Source organism: Pogona vitticeps, chromosome 1, assembly GCF_051106095.1.
Source record: "Pogona vitticeps strain Pit_001003342236 chromosome 1, PviZW2.1, whole genome shotgun sequence".
NCBI lineage: Eukaryota > Metazoa > Chordata > Lepidosauria > Squamata > Agamidae > Pogona > Pogona vitticeps.
This window is the reverse complement of record NC_135783.1, coordinates 84,414,555-84,437,668: the sequence shown is the minus strand read 5'-3', so window position 1 is coordinate 84,437,668 and position 23,114 is coordinate 84,414,555. Positions and strand designations below refer to the sequence as shown.

Below are 23,114 nucleotides of genomic sequence, written 5' to 3'. Positions count from 1 at the left end.
ACAAGGATAAAATATTGAACATAAACGGATACAATCATGTACTGGCACCAGCAGAGCCCCTTTAAAATGTTCTGGAAAAGTTGAAAAAACACCTGCAGGGGGCTTCAAATCAATAATGGGGAGCATATAAGCTCCCCTCTTGACTAAAATTGTCATGAGTCACAGACAGCATCATCACTGGAGAAGAATGATGAGTTGTCCATGCTCATCAACAGCTAGAGGGCCACATGTCCCATATGCCCAGTTCAAACCTTCCCTATCCATGCATCATGATCCCAAACCAGGTCAAGGTGGCCTTGTGAGTAAAAAGAACCCTGGAGCACACATTTATTGCATAGTTTAGTTCTTAAGACTGCCTGGTAGCAGCATCTGTTTTCAATGTATTGTGACACATGTTTTGGAACCAAGGGAAGAGTATTTACCTTCTTTTTGCACTTCACAGCATTTTAGGCCAGAGTGGTAAAGGTAAAGGTTCACCTTGACATTTTTTAGTCCAGTTGTGTCCGACTCTAGGGGGCGGTGCTCATCCCGTTTTTCAAGCTGTAGAGCCAGCATTTGTCCAAAGACAGTTTCCGTTGTCACATGGCCAGCGTGACTAGGGAACACCGTTGTACCTTCCCACTGAGGTAGTACCTATCTATCTACTCGCATTTACATGCTTTTGAACTGCTAGGTTGGCGAGGAGCTGGGACAAAGTGATGGGAGCTCACTCCATCGCGTGGATTCGATTTTACGACTGCTGGTCTTCTGACCCTGCAGCACAGGCTTCTGCGGTTTAGCCCACAGCGCCACCACGTCCCTATACAAGCCAGAGTGGTAGAGTTCAGCAAACGCTGATTAAACACAGAACAAGTTGTGAGATAGCACGAATATGAGTCATTTTTTTTCATTAACTATCTGCTTGATTGTAACAAAAGAAAGGTGCATAGAAAAATGCAGAGTAGTGAAGAGAAGAAATGAGATAGCTGTTTTATTAACAGTCAGTTACAGCCTACTCTGGGTAATTTTAACATGCCCTTTTAAACCCTGTGGCCTAGTAACTCAGTAACCCATTGGCCCCTGTATTAGAAATCACAGCATTGTACAAACAAAACAAAGTCCAGACGGAAAAGAAGTTAATACGAGCTGAGCAAAGGCCAGACAACAGGAGCAAAGAAGCGCAGAGACAAAAATCACAACAGTTTTAGAGATCTATACAAAGACTACTACTAACTTGCCTGGCCATGGGATATTCTCTGACTGTCTTTGTGAGAGAGCTGCCCGGATGGTTTATCTTCAGTGGAGTTTTCTTGCCAGTGACTTTGCTTCTGCTGCTTCTCATTGTTTACTTTAGGATGAAGCTAAAAGAGGGTGAGTCAACCACCACAGTAGACACTGAAAGAGGGGCAGGGAGAACTAATGGTAAAATAGAACAACCCAAATTTAATCTCTAGGTAATTGGGACTATTAGAATAATTCATGCTTCCTCCATTTACTCTCAAACAATACTTAAGTGTCTTGCTAGTAACTGAGATTATCCCAAGCACACTTGCCTAGCAGAGCCCAGCAAATACCCTATCTTTTAGCTGCCTGGATAGCTGAGAGATACCTGCAGAGACAGAGATGGGAGTTCAATTCCCAATTATGACTCCAAGAAGAACCAGCCTTTGCAGCCTTGTGCAAACTGCCCAGTGAGTTAGAAGAAAGTGCAGAATTTTGAGTATTCTATGTCTAGAAAACCCTGGAAAGGGTTATCATAAAATGGGTTTGACTTGATGGCTCAGTTATTATTTACCTGCTAATCATGTGTGCCACATTTCACAAGTCAGCTGAGATAAAAGAACATCGGCAGGTAGAATATACACGACCAGTTTTATTTCTAAAAATGAAACAGTCATACAAATTTGACTTCCATGCAGCAGGAAAAGTGAATTTATTTTTATTTTTATGTCAGACTCTATGTCATAAGCCTAACAGCCATCCACTTTTCCAGTATAATACATTTTGAAACTGATTTTTAGTTTCTTACAGCAGCAGATGCAAAGTCTTGTCAAATTTCGCACTTGTTCTTAGTTACACTGCTCCTGATGTAGCTGCAATCCCTGGCTGACCAGATCATATGTGTAATATTATCTGTTCAGTAAGACTGGGGCCAAAGAGGCAAATACAGCATAAGTGCAGATCTTATGGTGATCTATGATGAACGGAAATACTAGTTGTCAAGAGACTGGCAAATGAGATGATGATCTCAGTTGCCTTTGGAAGTTCCCTTAGCTTGGGTAAGGGTGGGCCAGGAGAGAAGGGAAGAAACTGCCTGTTCCTTCGAAGTTTTGCCAGCTGCCTTTTACCACTTTGTGAGAAGGTATTTCCAAGATCATAAAACACTCTCTCCTGGTACCAAACTAATTAGTGAGGAACTGGTTTCAGGAGAAAAAGAAGAAAGGAGTGAACTTGTTTTATCAAAAGTTACTCCCTTCTGCAAGTTTAGACAATTTGGGACCTATTGGTGGAACATACTGGAAAAGTCTGGGAAGGTGGATGAGGGGTATAAAAATGATATGGGGACTTTGCGTAACCAGTATAGAAGGCCATATTTGGCCTACTGACTATAAGGGCCTTGATCAAGAACACATGCTCCCAATAACTGGAATAACCTTAAAAAAACAACCTCACATAACAAAGTTCTCAGTTTCTTCTTTCCTTTGCCTCTTCTATGTTGTTTCTCTTGTAAGTTCTTCAAGAATATGACAAAATTATCTTTGAGACCGTACTTTAAAAAAGTTTACTGTCCGTAAGATCTTATCCTTAATCACAACTCAATAAGTGAAAAGAGGTGCAGTTTGATTCTGTCAATCATGTGAAAAACAGAATTTTCTTATTTTTATTTAATAAGGCTTCATTCCAATATGGCTATGCTTTTCTTGTAGTGTATGAAAAAAAATAGATGAAACATCCAAGAGAGCACATGGCATTAACAGAGGTTTCTCCAGCTGCTTTCATCATGCTGTTCTTCTTTCAACTTTGCTGCCACCAACTAACTGCTTTTATCCTTTCCAGTGAACAAAGAGCTCTCTCTGGCCAATAACCCCACGGAAGCAATACTTGAGTACTATGCTAAATGTGAGAAATTGAAGACTTCCAAGAGGAAACCCAGATCATCATAAACAAAATTTAAGGAAATTTCATGTCAGGATACACTTTCTTCAACACGACCTATTTAATCTATGATTTAGGAAGTTTGCTGCTGCATCAACAACTGGAAGGAACATGTTACAATCACTTTGACTGAAAGAGTGAACAAACAGCTACTTAAAATTGGAGTTTTAATGATTTTGGAGCCTTTATGGAGTAGTAGCTTTGCAGAACTGATCTGGAAAATGGCACCATTGAATATCTAACTATAGGGTTTGGGACCAGAGAGAAATAACACATAAAATGGAAATGTGGGCTTCCCTCCTGTTGCATTATTTTCCTTTCTGCAACCACAAGAGTTAGTAATTCAAAAAGTGAAATGAAATGCTGATCTTCTACAAAAGTAAACAGAATGCAAGAGCAAAGAATAACAAATGGAAACATACTGTACAAGTCACTGCTTGTTTGTAATTGATAGTGCTGTCTTCCTCAGGTCTAAAACCTTAACACAGGTTTATAACACCATAGTAGAACAAGACATCAACTTTCCTTAGGAACCTAGCACCTTGATATCAATGAAATACAGTTCTTTCCTTGGCTATTCATCTTTTATATGCAATATGGCTATGGTACTGCTTTGGCCAGTATCCTACTCCACCCACACAACAGCAGTGATGTCACTAGCTGCAATTTTGGGGTGCACAACTGATGCACAAGGACACAAACTCACATGTATTCTGAAATTGAAAAAGAGAACTCTTTAATTAGTAGCAATCTTCTGCAGCTTGGGACATCAGTCCCACTGTGCAAACAGAGCTATGCAACAGGATACTGGTCACTGGATGCCTCGTGTGATATCACTAACAATAAGCTACTCCTTCAGGACCCAGATGCTTCATTTTGGCCTTTAAAAGCAATTTCAAAAGTTAAAACTTTTTAATATTTTAAACCATCTTCTACCTAATGAGTGGATTTTTCCACAATGAAACTACCGTATATTTACTTCAGCAAGGAACAATATGAAAAACACAAATGGTTACCTTCCTTGAGTTTAATAATGACTATTTTTCTGCACTAATGCTCTTCTTCAACACTTTTCCCCTCTGAAATATGAATGATCCCCATTTCACCAGAAACGGAAATCTATTTGTTTGTTCACTTGGAAGTTATCTCACTGTGACCAAAGGACTGGGTGTGGTATGACTGGAAAACTATGAGGGAAGCAGATGCCATTGCTACTAAAACTCACTACTAAATTAAGAACAATTGATGGACATAATCTAACACATAGCTGAAATGAGAGAATGTTATGGGGGCTTAACAGATTGTTTCATCCAGAAAAATTAGAGATAGGGCAAGCCAATAACAATGGAAAGATTAAGTAGTTTTTGTTTCAAGTCAAATAGGCTGGATATAGACCGAGTTAGGTGTGTGTTTTCTGTCCTGTTGAAGTTACATGAAACCCATGTTTATTCATTCCTATTAATTTAAACAGAAACAAAGTGCCAAGAACATAGTCTGAATCCAACCCAGCCTTCCTAAAACAGAGAGTATTGGAGACATTTTCTTACCAGGCTGAATAAAGAACTACAATTACAATGGCCAGAAAATGGTAGGCTATAGTTCACTCACAATCTCTTGTCTTTTAAATGAACTGGCATGTATTTGTTGAAATAAAATCCTTTAAGAGAATGTCCAATTGCCATGTGATTAGAATGAAGTAATGAGCTTTAATAACATGTATCTAAACAGCAAAACTAATATGTTTGTCCTAACAATGTATTTAATTCCAACATGTGTTTATAAAGTTATATTCCAACTACGGTGAAAGAATCTAAATTTGCCTCTTAAAATGTCAAATACATATGTGGGGAAACATGTAGAGAATAAACAAACTTTATTTTATAATAGTATTACATAAAGCAAAATATCACTTAATACAACTTCAAGCTGCTATAAATTTAATATGGCATCTTAACTATACATAAGGTGAACAGTGGGAAGAAACAGACACCACAGTTAACAGGTTTTCATACAAGGCTCCTCAGTGACAACCTCATCCTATAAAAAGGTGGTTCCATACTACTTACAATAGGCCCTAGACTGCACCGTGGCCCCTCAATGCTGTTAAAACCTGTGCAAGTCATTAAGCAAAGTACATAAAACAGTCAACTGATCAACGGAAGTGTCAGTTATAACAGGGAGACAATGAGTTTTTTTATGCAATGCAAATATTCTGCACATGTATTCATATAATGAAAGTGTTTGACATTTAACAAGTTATGAGGAAAGCACTAAGGTTTTAAGCTGCCTAGATTATCTTTGCTGGCAGGGAAGACAGAAGTCTTTCCACTCTTGTCTGGAATGTTGCTGACCACAAAATGTCTATGAAGGGATTGAACAAAGGGTGTGAAGTGCATAAAGGTTACTAAAGCAGTGCTCAGTCAACAGAAACATATTTGTAACTCTCCCTCTTATTATACCAGCACCAGTTCCCTTCAGAAAATGGGGGATCGTGAGAACAGAGTAAGTTACAGTTTGTATAAAATCCATATAAATCTTAATTTACTCTTCCTGCCAAGTTATAAGAAAGCTTTGAAGGGTTTTTTTCTTAATAAAAAGATGTATCTTTCTTATATTATGTGATATTTAATTGCCTGAATAATCTGAAAAGCTGTTATTCCACTAAGAGGCTTTACTTGAAAAATTCTGAAAAGGCTACATCTAAATTAGGCAAAATGTTTCTTCTTTCTGCTTTTCACTCTTGCTCAAGTGAACAATGCTTACTAAATATTTCTGTTCACTTTCATGCAATCAGAAAAATCAGTTATATAAAAATGGCAGGGAATTGTGCAAAAAATAATACATCTATAACCTCATAAAAAAGCCAAGAATGTTACGAACTGGTTATAAAAATAAAGATGTAGATAGTAAAGGATGAGAAAAAAAGGTTTGGTGTTGGCAGTTTATTCTGGAGAAGTCTGGCCATCGTTGGTGGGCTGGTGAATTCAGGAAAACAGTGGCAGGGACACTGACTTGGAATGACTGAAGTTCTTCATAGTCACAGATCATACTTCAAAATTCTGAAGAAGGAAAGCAGACCAGCAAACTGTGTTATACTGTACATAAATGTTGAAGGCAATTTTAAAAAGTCAACTATGCTGTACTTGTCACCCCTCCCATGTACCACATTTCCTGGTCTCAAAAAGCACCAGGCTTCCTGCTCTAGAAAAGCAGCTGTCTGTGTTTTCAATAAGCTAACTACAAAATCTAATTACAAACACATAACTGTTCAAATGGAGACAGGCACACTATCTGCTCACTTCACTCTGTGCTGATAAAAGGTCACACCACTAGCACAATGAGCAGCATCATGTCATGACCATGACATACTTGAAGGCCTATAAAAATGGCAAGAAATATGGCTTGCTTTTGCAAGCATCACAAGTATGACGTAGTTATTAGGGTGCTCAACCAGACTTGGGGTTTTCTGGTTCTGCTCTTCACTAAGTCATGAAAATCACTGGGTGACCTTGGCACAATTATTCTCTCTCAGCTTGAACAACCTGTAAAGTTAGTTTTGAGAATAAAAAAAGGTGGAGAAGAGCAACGGACACTATCTTTAACGTACTGAAAGAAAGACATGGTTAAAACATAACTTAAAAAATAAATACATCCTCCAAGCATTGGAGTGGGTTCTAGCTTGAATGAGTGACTTGTTTCTTGCTGTCACTTCTCCTACTCATCCAAAGGAAAGGGCTAGATCCTCCCTGTTTGGGATATAATCTGTTCCAAGGTTCTGGGGAACTTTCTTTGGCATATGGAAGTTATATTTCTGATGGGTCTGGGAGGCAGGCACACTTGGCAGTATCCAAACCCTGGGACTGAGAAGACCTAGAGATAGCAATTAGGACCTCTCTGCTACCACCCTGCTATTGCAAAGGCAAACCTAGGAGGACAGAGTGTGTTTGGGATCACCTGATCCTCAACATTCAGTTCTGGGCCTTTGGATGGAGTTATAGTCTGTTTCTAAAAAGATAATGGAGAGCCTTGAAAGGCTTTCAAAAAGGTACTGTCCATCTATGTGCAGGCTCTTACCTTATTCTCTTTCCTCTTCAAGTTCTGTTTCCTTATGCACCACTACTCTTGTTACAGACATGTCAGGGTGCTGCTCTTTGGCTTCTTTAATGGCTTGTGCCAATGCCTACATAAATATTGAAAAGAATCTACTGAACAACTGGAAGTATTAGAAGATTTGGTACAGCAGATAATGACTAGCAAGACTACCCACACTATACTTCCTAGATCCACTGTGTTCTGGAGAGAGGACTTTACAGAAGAAGGGTGCCATACATCAACTTCTAAGTCAGTTAATAAACACTTAGCAGCCCTACTGCCTTGTCAGGTCTTAGTTTTGAAATGTAGTAAATTTTTATGCATAGTATATTTACAATATTTAACCGTCAATTCTCAGTTGAACTTCACAAAGTCATTTATATAAAAATCACTAGAATAAGTATCAGTAAAAATGTACACAGCAGTATAGCAAATGTTAGCAAAAGAATATTTCAAAAACAGTATTAGAAATATGTAGATTTACATACTTACTAAACAAGACCACAATGTCGAAGTGTTACTACTACGCAGGTAGGCAATGTCCCTGAAGTCAGGGCAGGGTAATTAGCAGATCTGCAAGGGACCAGACCAATCCTTTGTCTTCAGTGAAGTGACAGCCTCTAAACTGTTGCCATCCTCATCTCCATCTCATGTAGAATCTTAATTTTTTATTTGCATTCCTAGTGGTCTCACTGCATGAGCTATGGACATCATATGTAGCCCAATTTTGGCCTTTGCACTTGAAATCTAAGTTTTATACCTTTTGCCCGACAACAAAGTTATGTAGAGTTTAAAAGCTCAGCTTCTTTGAAATGTTTTACTGATTCATAAAGATATTGCCTAGTCTAGAGTTTACCTTACTTGGGTATTTTTTTTCAAAGTAAGGATCCCTTTTCCATATTACAGTATATCTTCTAAGACAGAGGATAAATGTTGGGCTGCAATGCAGAGAGAAGAAAGTGACGTCTGGGAGACTGTTTTGCCCTTATTCTGAATTATCCTTCTGACAAAGGATCTGCAAAGGGTTTTGTCTGCACAATGCATTGGTACAAAACTTCTGTGTTGTTGCAAATTATTCACCCACCATCCATTATTTTGACTGAAATGTTTCAGCTAACAAACATTAAAGCTCTCAGAAATGCTTTCAGTGCAAACATACTGATGAGACTATGAGGTAACTGAAGGGTACATTTTCAATGCATTCTATCCTCATTATTACCTTGTACAGCCTCTGTGGGGATGTGTACACAAACATCTCTTATCCTATCAATGCCTCTTTAAATGGCTTTAAATACTGACCCACTTGGGTGAAAATAGCACACAAAGTGGACTCCAGCCACTGCAAACACACTTAGGTCACAGGTTTCCAACAATGCAATGGCCAAATGCCTCACTGTGTGGCTAAAACACCATGCTTTTAGGTACCTTGTCTTTTATGATTCTTGTATGCCCTGTATAATCAATGTAAGCTATCCATTTCTTTAAAATCAGCCGGCCACCAGAGGTAAACTGATATCTGTCTTACTACTTAATGTTAAATTTATTTGTATTACAATGCAATGTGGGGACTGTGGACTGCAATGGCATTTCAGGGGAAAATCAGTGAGCAGGAGTGCTCAATCATTTCCTCAAACTCTGATTCACCCCTGCAATAGCATCCTTCTTACTGCTTAGCTCATTTTTGTCTAGCTGAGCTCTTGGACTAGATATGCAAAAGGATGAAAAACAGACTAGGGGGGAGATTAAAGAATCAGTAGGCATGCCCATGTCCTCATTTAAATCTTCTACACACAAACATGCATATTTGTGCTGTTGCAGCAACTGCAGCCACTGCACATGTGGAAATATGTGTTTGTCAAGCTGATAAGAAGTTCTTCCTCAAGGCAGCAGTCAGCAATTTTCATTCCACACTTTATATGTGGAAGGTAGAGATGGGGATGGCTCACCATTTTGGTGAGTTGTCCCGCTTTGTGAGCCATCAAAAGTGGCTAAGGTAGGGAGAGGGGGGGGATAGGCTGTGGTGGTAGATGGCTGCCTATCGGCTTGCTTATCAGTGGGCTGGTAGGCAGAATGGGAAAGCCATAGCCTTCCCTCTCTTTGTATGGGGGATGAATAAAAATGGGAAAATATTCATCCCTTCATATTCGTGGAGGTCTCTGGAAATACAAATATGAAGGGACAAATATTAACGAATCAGCAATTTCTGACGAATATTGCGATTCTTTTTTATTTGTCCCCATGTCTAGTGGAAAGTATAAGCAACTAGCAACTTCTCCCTAAAGATCTTCTGAAAACATTTTGAAAACTACTCAGATGCACCACAGGCAAGTAAATCTATTTTACTTTTAACAAATTTTATCTGTTGCTTGCCTGCTTTTTTTTAGCCCCTTTCTTCAGCCTAATTCTTGAGATCCTGATCTTTTCAGGGTCAAAGACTCAAAATTGGAATCAGCAAGTGAATGGTCCTTATGTGTCTGTTCTTTTATTTCTTGATACGTTTAGAACTGTGCCTCAGCTTCGAGAGGGTTTAAGCACTGAGTGTTGTTCGCTAGACACCCTAGCGTTTTCTGGGCCAAGTTTCCTCAATTTCAGTCACTGTGTCGGACTTCCTCAATTTTGGTTGCTGATGTCAAATTGCTTTTGTGATCAAGGCTTTTGATGTTACTTTTACTGTAGTCAGTGTTGAGGATTTCTATGCTAAGTGGGCATGCTTCTAGGCCAGATGCTGGAGATTTGAAAACTGATTGCCTCCATCTTCCACACCAAGTGTCCTGGTGTTCCAATATTGGGAAACTTGACATCGAGCCAGAACATGCGGCTAAATGTTCCATTCGTTGCACCATTTGAAATGAAGAAAGGGCTATGTAAATGACCATTCCATACCCAAATTGTGGCAGGGCTCTGAAGAAGAAGGAGAGTAGATAACCCCCCCCCATTGGTTTCTGTCTGCATGGAAAAGGAGGTCTATGCAAGTGGAGGTTTCTGAACACTGATGACTGAGATGCTTCTGAATCCAATGATGATGAATAGGAGGTGAGAAGATCAGTTTTGAGTGTTGATGTTTCCCACTATGTTTTTCATTACCCTTTGGGGCTTGCCAGGATGCAAGCTCACTCTCTGACATTTGTGTTAAATGGCTCCATGCGGATTAATGTGTCAAAGGTGGAGAGACACTGGGAGATAGAAGTGGAGCCTCATCTTCCTTCAATACTGACCCTAGGCAAACTAATTCATTCTGTTCCTTTATTTGCGAGGCTGAAGACTGTGAGGTGGGAGTATATACCACCACAGGTACAGTTGTTTCCCAAGTTGTAGCCTTGCCTTTTTTAATTGCTATTTTTCTGAGGTGGGTCTTTTCCTCTTCTTCAAAACTGATGGTGTGTGTTTTGAATGGATGGTGTCAAAATAATCTCTTTTGGTGGAGTCTCCTGTTTGGCACTCGACCCTTGCAGAACCAATTCTTTCTGGGTATCCTGAGTCACATCGGTCTGAATAGACTCAGTGAGTACTGGCTTAGAAGGAATCTTGCAGATCAAAACTGATGGTTTCAGTGTTTCCTTTGAGAATGTGAACCACTTTGAATGACCTTTCCAAAGGTATAGTTTGAGTCTTGATTGACTATTTCTTATTGTGACCCTTGTGAACTTTTTTACAAATTTGGCAGTAGAAGCACTTGGAGTGTCTATCTGTGAGAAAGGTTTTTTCCCCCAATTATTGCACTTATCAAACGGGCCCATAAAGGCCATAAAAAGCAGAATTAAGTAAAGGACAGAATACAGTTGTTTTTTAAAAGCTAGTTGATGATAAATAACAGTTTTTTAAGGATTAAAAAGAAAAACAGGGCTATCTGGAAGAAAAGACATACAACTCAAGAACTATTTACACAAGTAAAAGTAGCTCTGCATGACAATTCAGGTGCTACTTTAGTGGCAGCCAAAATAGAACTCACAGTTAACTGCTAGGTAATGGAGCATGAACTAAGCAAAAGCAAAAAAAAAGTGTGCTGCTTATATACTGCCTCATATTACTTCAAGCACTTTCTGGGCAGTTTATAAGTTAATTGTGCAGGCTACACATTGCCCTCTCCCCAAGCGGGCTGGGTACTCATTTTACCAACCTCAGAAGGATAGAAGGCTGAGTCAACTTTGAGCCGGACCCGGGATTGAACCCCGGCTTGTGAGCAGTTTTAGCTGCAGTACAGCAGTTTAACCACTGCGCCACAAGGCTCTTGAGTACCTGTAATGATGCAAAAACGAGGCTCTATAAGGGAAGGGGTAACAATTTTCTAGGCTCTGGAAGATTCTGATTTATTATTATTATTATTTTGCTCGAGGGAGGTGGAGCAAGGCAGCGAGAGCAGTGGGAATGTCAGGGCTCTGGGAACCCCTGTGTAAACTCCAGGTCAGCAGACCCCCAGCAGTGAAGGGGGGGGCAAGTTCTACAGGAGAGTGGGCTTTCAGTGAAGGAGGGCTGGAAAACTCTGAATTCAGATAGCAATCTGTCCTTGTGAGAGTTTCTTTTCTCAAAGCACCTGGCCTGGGAGACGCCATGTCCTGGTGAATTAGCTGCCTAACTTTGCCAAGGTGGGAAGTGTGAAGATTTTTACTTGGCTATGTGAACTGTAACTGTCCTTTTATTTCTCATGACAAGTACAGCTCAAACTAAAGCTGCTGATTTAAGAGCAGAGAAGAAATAAACAAAGCAGTGGAGGAGCAATAAAGAGAACAAAAGACAGAAAAAACAAGAACAAAAAGCCAGCTAAATTGGGGTAAAGAGACAAATCAGTTTACATAATCTCTCTTTGAAATCTAAGAACTTTATTTTCTAAATGGTTTTGTTATTGTTTTCCTGAAACACAGGCTAATTTTTATCTGTGTCACACTTTAAAGAGACAAAACTTAAAAGACATAGACGGAAATCACTTTCTCATCCCCCTGTCCTCCCTCCATAGCATATATAGATCCATAATATTAGATATTTAAGAAGATTTGAGTTCTTAAAGAGAGTGTTTAGCAGAGGCACTTGGGGAGGATCTGGGTGTTTATATACAAAATGGGGGAACCCCACCCCCAAGCGGCCTTGCTGTGATCTGCAAATGATGGATTATAAATTAAAACTGCCCCTGGCTGAATTTGGATTTACAACTGGATGTGCTAAGTTGGGTTTGGACCTGGCTTAACCCATTGAACATGAAGACTGATTGACTGATGGTTTTACTGTTTTATGGCTCTTGACTGAATTTGACGTACAGGAAGGGGGAAAAACAGATATGGTGGACGTGGTATGACCTAGAGAGAAGATGGTAGTACAGGTGGGCCTGCAGGATTTATAAGGAGCTACATTAAAGTACCTGAACTTTTAAAAAGCTGAATTATTAAGCTATTGTTTTGTATTGGGTATATTTGTGATATAAATACAATTAGGCTTCTTTGTAAATTGAGAATCTTAGGGACAAAATTAAGCTAAAAGAGGTTTCCCAAGAAACAGAAATGACAGCCTTTAGCCAATGTACAAATCCATCAAAATAATGCAAGATTCTTTTAAGAACTATATACAGGAGATGCAAATGAACATTATCAATCAACTTACTAATCAGATCAAAGTCCAAACTCTAAAAATTAAGGCGGTAACTTCAGGACTCAAAGAGGACATGGCAGTGGGAGCAGCAGAAAAAGAGACTTTAGAATCAAGATGGAAGAAAGATAAAACAATGGGCTTTTATGAGAGGAAGGTCCAGGTGGATGAACTGCAGATTTATACCAATGAGAAGATTATACAAAAATGTATATTTGATTGGTAGAAGAGAATTCAGAGAATGAAAAGGTGAAAGCAGTGATGATGAAAGGGGTACAAAACTTTGGCTATAATATAGACACAGATAATTGGATTTGAATGTGGAATAACAATTATAGATGGATTAAATCAGTAAACTTGAGAGAAAATGTGTTAAAGATGTTCTATAGATGGCATTTTAAAACTGGCAAAAAAGGGTGTTAGAGATCAGAAATTGATGTTACAAATACTGTCAGCAACTTCGGGCTCTCTTTTGTATAGGTGGTGGATACGTGACAGAGTAAAATGACTTTGGAGATATTATGTAAGAAATTACACAGGTATATATAACCTTTAAACTAGAAATGCTCTCGCTGAATATCATATCAGAAATTGTTGATTTGAGAGAGAGAGAGAGAGAGAGAGAGAGAGAGAGAGAGAGAGAACACATATGTTGTAAAAATCCGGATTGCCGCCGTGCACAGGAAGTGCAGGTCTACTCACAAGTAAGGGCGGCCAAGTGCCCATGCCTACCCACGAGTAAGGGTGGCCAACTGCATGGGTCTACTCATGAGTAAGGGCTGTCAAAGGTGCTGGGCTGAGGCGCACAGGAGGGAGGGGCTCCTCTGTGGATGGGGCGTGTGGCGGCGGCCTAGGAGGAGGCTCCCCGCCGGGACTGAGTGCCATTGTAGGCTTCAGTCTGCCTGGTAAGATGTTGCTTTTTTCTTTTTAGAAACTTCTGGGTGGATTTCAGCTGAGGGGGGGTTATGTTTCTGTGCTGTGTTGTTTTTTGCAGTCCCAGCATGGGGATTGCTCAATATTTATTTATTTATTTATTTAGCAGCCTTCAGGGCTTGCTCTGTTTATTTTTGGTGGTTTATTTTTAAAGCCCCAGCACCTTTCAATGTGGCTTTCTGTGTGCTTTTAATTTTTTGTATTTTTTTTAAATGCTGCAATGGATTAATCCTGTTACCATTCATTTCAATGGGAAATGGTGCTTCGACTTATGAAAATTTCAAGTTATGGCCACCATTCCAATATGGATTAATTTCACAAGTCGAAGCACCACTGTATGAGTAGAGAATATAACATACGTTATAGATTTTAGTATTGTAACACAGTTATGTAATCAAGATTATACTAGATATTATACTGACTGTAAGCACTTCCCTGTGTGTATGTTTTGTATGGTGTATTTTTTTTTCCTCCCCCTGCCCCCGTATTTGTATTCCTTTGATTGTTGTCTGTTTGTTATATAATTAGAAGAAGAAGATTCTAAGGACATCTGCACAGGCACTGAACAATCGCATTAGTGTGAATTACAGAGACCACAATGAAGAAACAGATATTCACGTCATTAAGCTACATAAATCAATTCATTCTCATGAACTGTAGTTTTCTCCCATAGTCTAGATCCTCTGTTTATTAAAAACAGTGATTATATTTATTATTGAAAATGAGCATATATTTGACAATAGCTATAAAACATTCACTAAGTTGAATGTTTCACTAAAAGATGTAAAAAATTCATAACTAAAAAGTTTATTTTACTATATTATAATGGTTATACTTTATGCCAATCTAAACGGCATTTTCTAAAATCTTGAGGTGAGGGGTGCATGATGAATTTAATTTTACTAAAGTAAATATTCTGCCTGACCTTTCCAGATTCACCAGCTCCATTGCACAGATATCCCTTATGCCTAATACTAAACATCTCTGCCATTTAATTTCAGACTTCAAGGAAGGATTGCACTTGTCATAGACACATCAAAACCTGAAATTAAATTTACTCAGAGGATCTGGTTCAATTAAGAAATGAAAATTAAATCCCTGTTTTACTGATTTGTGAATCAACTACCAGTTAAAAATCAGAGCTGCACCAAAGAATAAAAGGGCAATGTATAATTAAAATAACTCAATAGGTTTTTTTAACCCTCTCTAGGGCAATCTATCTGTAAATGAAATGTAATCTTAATTAATCAAAAAAACATGAGTTGAGCTGAATGTTGGTGACTTTTAATAGCAGAATTTTGGGGGGGGGGAAGATAGGAGAAAGTCATTATTTGCCTCATGATGGGCAAACAAATACAGAAAAGGAAAACAGTATATATTTTTGCCTTGTACCTGGTCATGATCAAGATCTGCATCTCCAGTAATAACAATCCGTTTTTCAATTCTGGTTTCTGACACACCACCTTTTATTGTCTACAGGATTCACAAGAGAGAGAAAACGTATTACTGCATTATTTGTCCAGTGCAATGTGGAAAGATTCCAAGTAGTACAAAGTGATTCCTACATAGCCTCACTCACAGCTAGCAGTAATATAATGCAGCAGGAATGGGATAGGATGTTCACAATATGATGAGTACACAATTTGGCCAAGCAGGAATACCCATCCATTTTGGTGCCTTTGTTACATGATGAGAAGGCTATATCTTGCTTCTCAATGCCAAATTATTACATCTGTTTCCTATGTTTTCTTTACCCTATCAGAATGTATCTTCTAGAACTATTTCTGTTATATCTACTGTCATCTGTGCTACAATTATTCAAGACAAAAATTATACCCCACATCTCTATGGTTCCCAAATATGTGAGCACTCCAACATGCATCCCCTTGAGCTGGTACAGACAAAATTCTTGAGGGCTGTTTTTGCAGTTCTCTCGTGCATTACCAACAGAACACTGAGATTGGTGGCAGGGTTAGTTTCTATTAGAGCACAGGCAAAGATTCAGATACTCAATTATTGGTTAATTTTTTGCCCTGTAAGTTTGGCACCATTGATATTATTAGACACTTTCTACCTGGAATGGAAGTGTTTCCAGAGTATGGAATTGACTCAGATAGGTTTTTCTCCCAGTGTTCTTGTAACAATGGGTTATGCAAATGCTAAAGCAGTTAGAAAACAAAGGATCCATGATATAGAACTACAAGAACACTTAGGCTTGCTGGACAAACTAAGTGCAGTAAGAAATGGAAACTTTAAGCCTTCTATTTGTCCAATTTAACACTCCCTAAGTTTAGAAGAACCTTCACTCTAGCGAGATTCAATCTTCCCTCCCTAAACTTTTAGAAGGATGATTTCAAGGTATCCCCACACTGAATGTTTATGTCCCTGTAATGGGGAAGAGACTGAATCTGTAGGACATGTTTTGTTACACTGCTCATTTTATCAAGACCTGCAAAGGTCTTTTCTACTGTCCATTCTACAGACATTTCCTGGGAGAAATACAAATTTCTATATAACTTTGCTGCTTTCAGACAAAGTCCCAGCCGTTACTCTACAAGTGGCTAAATATTGTGCTGATGTAATATCATACTGTAGCCTCCTATCCTTGTGAGGCTAATGGTTGCCCCAGCCTAATGTTATAAAAATGAACCTTCAATGATGCAATAATGGCTTTTGGCCTCTCTTTAATCTGTGCTTACTACGTTATTAGATGTCTTAAATGAAGATGTTAACATAATAATAATAATAATATAATTTATTGTCATTGTAAGTATATACATATATACATGGAAGTTAATGTTTTAAAATGGATCACCTGCTTTTTAGAGATTATGAAATTATATTTTAATTGTAATGTATTTTAATTGTAATATACTGCTTGCTGGTCTTTGACTGTAAATAAACAATTTATTGATTGACTGTATATCCATCATTCATTGCACTCACCCACACATTTTACTCAACAGGACTCTGGGACTATCCCATCATGACGAAAGCTAGGATGCATTCATCATGTGCAAATCATAAAATATGGAAGCCACTAAAAATGCCTTGAGCAGCACTGTATCCACCCTTTAAAGTATATAAAACTGAGCAGGATTTTGTGCAAGCATTGTTTTCTTTCTACTAATATGCCTCTTGAAATAGGGGAGATCATGCAGAATACCGGGCAGCATGCATGCCATAAGTTCCTGAATGCCTTTCACATGCTAGACATTCAGAAAATTTCATGTGCAATGTACAAAACAAAACCCCTCTACCTAAGAATGTTCTCTGGCATGTGTGAAAAGTATTTCACAGGTAAAAGAGTAAGATTAGCTTTCTGATCCAGCTTCCATTCCAGACACTGAGAATAAATATGTATTTAGTCTCTGGCTTCCTAACCAGGGATGTTTAACTATATTTGGGGAGATATATCTTTCTTATCTGCATGTCTTCTTTCACCATCAAGAGTAGAGATGACTAGACAAATAATAAGAGGAGCTTTCCTAACAGGTGAGTGGTTTTTATTTTGGTCCCTGAGAATTAATCTATGGCGGGATTAACATAAATAAGGCCTAAAACATACAATGAAAAAAAAAATCACTATAAAAGAAATCCACTAACAGCAAGAACTTTCTCCAGTTCAAGATCAGCCAGGGAATTGCAGCTTTGAGTTCCAATTTATTCAAGTGACAAGTTGCTCTCTCTTAAGAGATGGGAGTCATGGCTTCTAATTTATAGATCTAGACTACTTCAGTGGGTTTTCTGATTGGGTCCATATCCTAGCACAACCCTTTCCTTTTTGAAGTTAAGCTTCTAGTTGGTGATTATGTGCTATTTTACTTTATTCATTATATACAGAGACCACACTTTCATTTCAGTCTGATTTTAAGTCTTTATGCTAATTTAATATTATTATTGTGAAATGTTTCACAAGTATTTGTAAACAACAGTATAACATTTTCAATTTTCTAAATCAATAAACTACCGTCAGAAAGAACTAACACTTACATCCTTATATCTAAACTGGTGATCAAGAAGCATGCCTGTAATGGATCACAGGAAAGACAGAAAACCCTTTTGCAGTTCTACTAGCATTCACAACCCAATAAGAATTATCAAGATCAGTATTAATAAATAAACAGTACTACAGTGAGGCCAGAATCCCATGGTGCATTTCCACTGAAATCAAGGCTTCGCACTACATCTCTACTGACAAGATACTCAGCACTGGCACTCCACAAGGCTGTGTCCTTAGTCCACTACTGTTCTCCATTTATTCATCGGATTGCACCAATAACCATCCCAGTAATAGGATTATCAAATTTGCAGACGATACTACACTAGTAGGACTTATCTCTGGGGATGATGAGTCTGCGTATCGGGACGAGGTATTACAGCTATCCCGCTGGTGCAAAAAAACCACAATATTTTATTTAACATCCAAAAAACCAAGGAATTCATAGTGGACTATAGGAAAAAAAGAGCAGACATTCAGCCACTGTATATAGATGGAGTTTGTGTGGAACAGGTGGTTGAATGTAAGTTTCTTGGGACTATCATAACAAATGACCTGACTTGGAGTGCAAACACCGCTGCGTTAATCAGGAAGGCACAACAACGGTTGTATTTTCTAAGGATTCTTAGAAAGCAACAATTGACTGAGAGTTTGTTAATCACCTTCTATCGGAGTTCGATTGAGAGGATATTATCCTACTGTCTCTGTGTATGGTTCACGAGCTGCACAGTGGCAGAGAAAAAGGCAATTCAAAGGGTGATTAAGACGGCCCAAAACATCATTGGCTGTTCAGTCCTCTCTTTGGAAGAATTGTATAAGAACAGATGTAAGAGGAAGATATCTAACATACTGAAAGACTCCTCTCATCCGGGATATCAGCTCTTTAAACTATTACCATCAGGAAGGAGATTCAGGGTATTGAAAGCAAGGACAAGCAGATTCAAGAACAGTTTTTACCCAAGTGCAGTATTGAGTTTAAATGCGGGGCCACAGGTTTTTGGTGGAATTTTAATTGCTGAGAGAAAACGGGGTATCTATATTTGGATGGTGAAAGTTGTGTATATTTTAACTTTTTTTGTAGTGTTGTCCAGTTTTACCTTGGGGAAGAGCACCTCATTTCGTTGCACCCACTTGTGAGCGCAATGACAAATAAATGTCTTATGTCTTAGTGGAGATGCCCAATCCTCCACTCATGCAATCTCCAAAATACTGTAAAAATGGACTCTAGAGAGCTGAAAATCCTCCCAAGCTGTTTTTTTGTTACTGTGGAGGGACAAGAACAAACTTCCAATGTTCCATAGGGCTCAACAACATGTACAGCCTAAACATCACTATTTCTATTCCATTACAGACTACAATCTGGAGTAGCACACAAAGAACTTCATGGTTGTGATTTGTGGGCATGTATCTACAAGGGCATAGTCAAGCAAGGAGCACACAACTAAGTGATAACAATGCACATGTATTAGCTTATACAAATTGCATTCACTCAAGCCATAATTAAAGTAAATAGCTAGTAGGACAACAATGAAACTTCAACGATTAAAAAAACAGCTGAGTCACAGCTTAAGCTTCTAAATAGATCCATCAACTTTTTTCCAATATAGTACAATCTTCAGAAGCCATTTTGATTTTTGAAAATAATTTCTATTAGGAGAAAAGAAACTATTTTATCTGATTTACCTTGGTAATGTGTGTAGTTGTGGTTGTAGAAACAGATTCTGAAGTGATTGTCTGTGCACTTAACAACACACCAGCATCACCACTGCCATCAAACTGCATAATCAAGAAAAAAAAAAAGAAAAGGCAAGATTTAAGTTCGTAAGTATTTCTTTGAGTATCTTTAAAATATTAAAAATAAAATTTGTTCCTCAAGTTAGCAGGATTTCAGCCACTGAGTCAGACCTTTGCTTACATCATCAACTTCTTAGTCCCTACTTCTCTGATAAAAATCACAATACCCAGGAGGCTCAGGTAACAGGTCTAGTGTTGTCCAGTAGTTAAACCATACCATCTGTCCACCCATTTGTTTTTAATGTTGCTCTATGATCTATGTAGTGGCTGGAGAAGTTGGAGGAAGCTAACTGAATCTAACTAAAGCTATAAAGTTAAAATAAACTTGACAGAGAGGGGGAACCAGAGCTAATGGCGTGTCTTACCCCCAGCTTGTAAATCTAAACTATTAGAGTGACAAAAAGCCTGATAATAATAAAAGCAGAAAACTAGCAGGGATTGGGGGCATCTATTATGCTGGAGATGTTTGACAATCTGCTTGAAAAAAATTATGGGCAAGTGTTCAGGGCACTGAGCTTTTGCCTTTTAGATATTATGAATTATTAGTATCTGTACCTGGGGAGATTCATATGTGATAGTTTTAGTCTCTGTCTGAACAATTGGTACTTCCTTGGTGGATATTTCAGTTCTCTGTGAAGCATCTGAAATGGTCACCATCTCAGTTTTAACCACTGGAGGCTGGTGTTCAGAAAGACATAGAAGATGTAAATTCAGAAATCATAAAAAGGTAAAGCATATTGTATTCGCGAAGGCTTTCACCGCCGGGATCTAATGGTTGTTGTGGGGTTTTTGGGCTCTTTGGCCGTGTTCTGAAGGTTGTTCTTCCTAACGTTTTGCCAGTCTCTGTGGCCAGCATCTTCAGAGGACAGCACAAAGAGCCTGAAGAACCCACAACAACCAGTAAAGCATATTATATATAGCAGTCTGCCAAAAAGCTTCAAGCCATAAAATACCAATTTTATGACACAAGGCTTTCAACTTCTAAACTCAAACATTAATATGAAAATCAAGAAAGAAGCATCAGTTTCTGGCCCATTAAATGCAGACCATTTTAAAACCACCTGAAGATTTTCCATATTTTGAATTTTACTATGGCACATACTAAAATGGCTAATAAATCTTAACATACAAATTAGATTCAAAGCATTTAAAGATCTGAACAGCTATACAATGCATCTTGTACCAACTAAACATGTAGCATATGGAACATTCCATTAGAATGGGGTCTGAAGGGTATCTATGTGGTTCCTCAATACAACAGTTATCTCTCTGCCACTTCTAAAGCAAGGTTCAATCAAACAAAATTTATTAAGACACCCTAAAGATGCTACCCCAAATGGAATTGTGTACAGTTCTCTCTCTCTCTCTCTCTCTCTCTCTCTCTCTCTCTCTCTCTCTCTCTCACACACACACACACACACACACACACACACACCCACCCACACCCACACCCACACACACACACGCTGCATTGTTCTATATCAGTGATGGGAAACATGCTCTCTAGATATGATTCCACTTCAGCTCACAACCTCTGGTTGTGCCAACTAGGGTTGATGAGAATTGCAATCCTGCAACATCTGGAAGGCTGCATGTTCCCCTTCTTGTTTGCTAATGCTGTTGAAACAGAACTAATCTTGCATCTGTGCACAAGGCTAGCCTAGACGACTTTATTTAACATTACAGTTATGCCACTCCTACAGCTTATAAACCAGTAGGCAGAAATGCATTCTACCATCTCACTCTAAGGAAAGCACCTCCACATACCTATTCCTAGCTGGATTACAAACTGTACAAGCAAATGTTTGCTGCCCATGTGGTTTCTCACCCAACCCCGCTGCTGTGTCCACCAGTCGTCAAAAAGACAATTGCAATAGGACAGATTATGGTTTTTAAGAAGTGTTGGGGGAGATTCCTTCCTACTTTTTTTTTAAAGGATTACTGGCACAAGTGCTGTTTGACAGGGACACACTGACATATAGCTGGAATGGAACATTTGAGCTGCCTTTACTTCCCACCTTTCAGAAGAGCCAGTATGCTGTATGTTCCAAGATCAACTTAATTTGGGTTAGCATCTTTTACAATGCATCTATGCCTTTTGAGCAGCCATTCTCAACGAGGGCCATATGGTCCCGGGGGGGGGGGGGGGGCGCTGGCACATTTGGAAGGAGCCACAGACTGGAAACAATTCTTCATGCACCACCTTATACGGTTTATCATTTACGTATACAATCCTGATTTGGTCTCTATTTCTTTCATACTGTGTTTATGGCCACAGCAAAAACAAAAAACAAACAAACAAACAAAAAGGCTGCGAATAGCTGCTCTTAGAGGACTGCATATAACTAGTATAAAATAAGAATTATATCTTGAAAGGACATTGACTAAAAGCAGTATGCTATGGCGATTATGACTGCATTCATCAATGTGCTATGTAGTATTACATTGATTATACATTCTAACAATTGCTGGATAAGTGTTTCTGTAAGCAAAATTAAGTATCTAGGGTAAGATGGCAAACAAAGTCAAAGGGTTTTTAAGAAGAATATTGCATATGACATGTTTCGGCTATGTTTACCTCAGCCACAAGATAGGTAACATTCTCATGATTCCAATTACTATAGATCCATAGAAGACTAACAAACTAGACAGGACAAGACTCAAACAAATTAACAATGGTAATCACAACATGGAAAACTTAAAAAGAAGATGGCATAATCCTAGGTAAATTCACTTTTTTGGGGAACCAAAATAAATGTAGCAAAAATTCTGAAACTATAGCTGAAGGCAGAATTTGACTGCACATAATTTCCCCCCTTCCACATCTGAATTGATTTGAAAACTTGGAGAGGACAGAGAAGAAGAAAGGCAGAGATATTTCACCCTATGATGAAGTCTAGGGTCCCTTCCTCTTCTACCATTTACCTCAGAGCAACAAATTATCTGTGGTGAAACATCGATGTCAATATGCGATGCCTCTCCATTTACTTTGAGCTGCTCTTCCTTGTTTTCTTCTATCTGGCCTTTCTCATCCAATTTTGGTAGGTTTGTCTCTCCCGTAGTCTTTGAGGATACTTCATTTGCCTGAATCAAAGCTTCTCTCACTTGTATATGCTCAACTGTTACTTTAACTGGGCAGATTTCTTGTGAGATTTCCACACACGTTTCTCCCTCTGTCTTGTGCTTCTCCTCTTCTTCTCTGAAAGCTTCATTTTCTTCTAGTTCTTCTTTTATAGTATCTTGCGTCATCCGTTGGTGTGGCCGGTATTCTCCTGATTCATCTTCACTCTCACTACTGCTGCTATTTGATGACAATGATGAAGAGTCTTTTTTTGATAGATGCTCCTTCTTCTGAATTTCCCCACCACCAAAGACAACTTGTATTTTGCCCCTGCTGATATCATCTGTGACTAGTGTCTCTTCTATCCCAACCTCTGCCTGCTTCTTCTCCACTACGTTCAGAGTCTCATGCGAACTCTGCACAAAACAAATGGATGAGGAAAAACAAAAAGTAGAACATATGAATAAACAAAATAATGAACATAAAACTAGGAAATGGGTGGTTCAGGTCACATGAAGAACAATG

At 38.6% G+C, this 23,114-nt stretch overlaps 2 protein-coding genes and 1 long non-coding RNA gene across 26 annotated transcripts in view; 2 read left to right on the top strand and 1 right to left on the bottom strand.

Moving 5' to 3' along the window:
- Positions 1 to 262: 262 nt before the first annotated feature.
- Positions 263 to 4,574, top strand: SMLR1 (small leucine rich protein 1). Its single transcript, XM_078386625.1, has 3 exons — positions 263 to 298; positions 1,188 to 1,350; positions 3,037 to 4,574. The coding sequence occupies exons 1-3, from the start codon at positions 263 to 265 to the stop codon at positions 3,141 to 3,143; spliced, it is 306 nt and encodes a 101-aa protein (XP_078242751.1). The 3' UTR covers positions 3,144 to 4,574.
- A 78-nt stretch (positions 4,575 to 4,652) lies between these two features.
- On the top strand, positions 4,653 to 11,980 carry LOC144585971 (uncharacterized). The gene is made up of 2 exons (XR_013540626.1): positions 4,653 to 4,723; positions 11,883 to 11,980. It is a non-coding gene; the product is annotated as an uncharacterized LOC144585971 (long non-coding RNA).
- The window catches only part of EPB41L2 (erythrocyte membrane protein band 4.1 like 2), a 115,377-nt gene continuing 97,254 nt past the window's right edge, over positions 4,992 to 23,114 (bottom strand). For 9 of the 24 annotated variants that reach the window (XM_072996732.2, XM_072996714.2, XM_072996742.2 and 6 more), the window contains 5 exons: positions 22,454 to 23,005; positions 20,084 to 20,206; positions 19,418 to 19,510; positions 15,127 to 15,207; positions 11,317 to 11,463 (listed from right to left, as the gene is read on the bottom strand). In XM_072996732.2, coding sequence (XP_072852833.2) covers positions 11,332 to 11,463; positions 15,127 to 15,207; positions 19,418 to 19,510; positions 20,084 to 20,206; positions 22,454 to 23,005 — 981 coding nt within the window. In that variant the 3' untranslated portion in view covers positions 11,317 to 11,331. Of the gene's footprint in view, positions 6,195 to 7,209; positions 7,316 to 11,281; positions 11,464 to 15,126; positions 15,208 to 19,417; positions 19,511 to 20,083; positions 20,207 to 22,453; positions 23,006 to 23,114 lie in introns of those variants that run through there. The other 15 variants (XM_078383354.1, XM_078383357.1, XM_078383350.1 and 12 more) reach the window with 4 other exon arrangements.

Bases quoted from the DNA above. Each gene is read 5' to 3' on its own strand.
- SMLR1 (XM_078386625.1), top strand. From the start codon at position 263: ATGCATCATGATCCCAAACCAGGTCAAGGTGGCCTT. The intron at 299-1,187 runs GTGAGTAAAAAG...CAACAGTTTTAG, and splicing joins AACCAGGTCAAGGTGGCCTT to AGATCTATACAAAGACTACT. The intron at 1,351-3,036 runs GTGAGTCAACCA...TATCCTTTCCAG, and splicing joins TAGGATGAAGCTAAAAGAGG to TGAACAAAGAGCTCTCTCTG.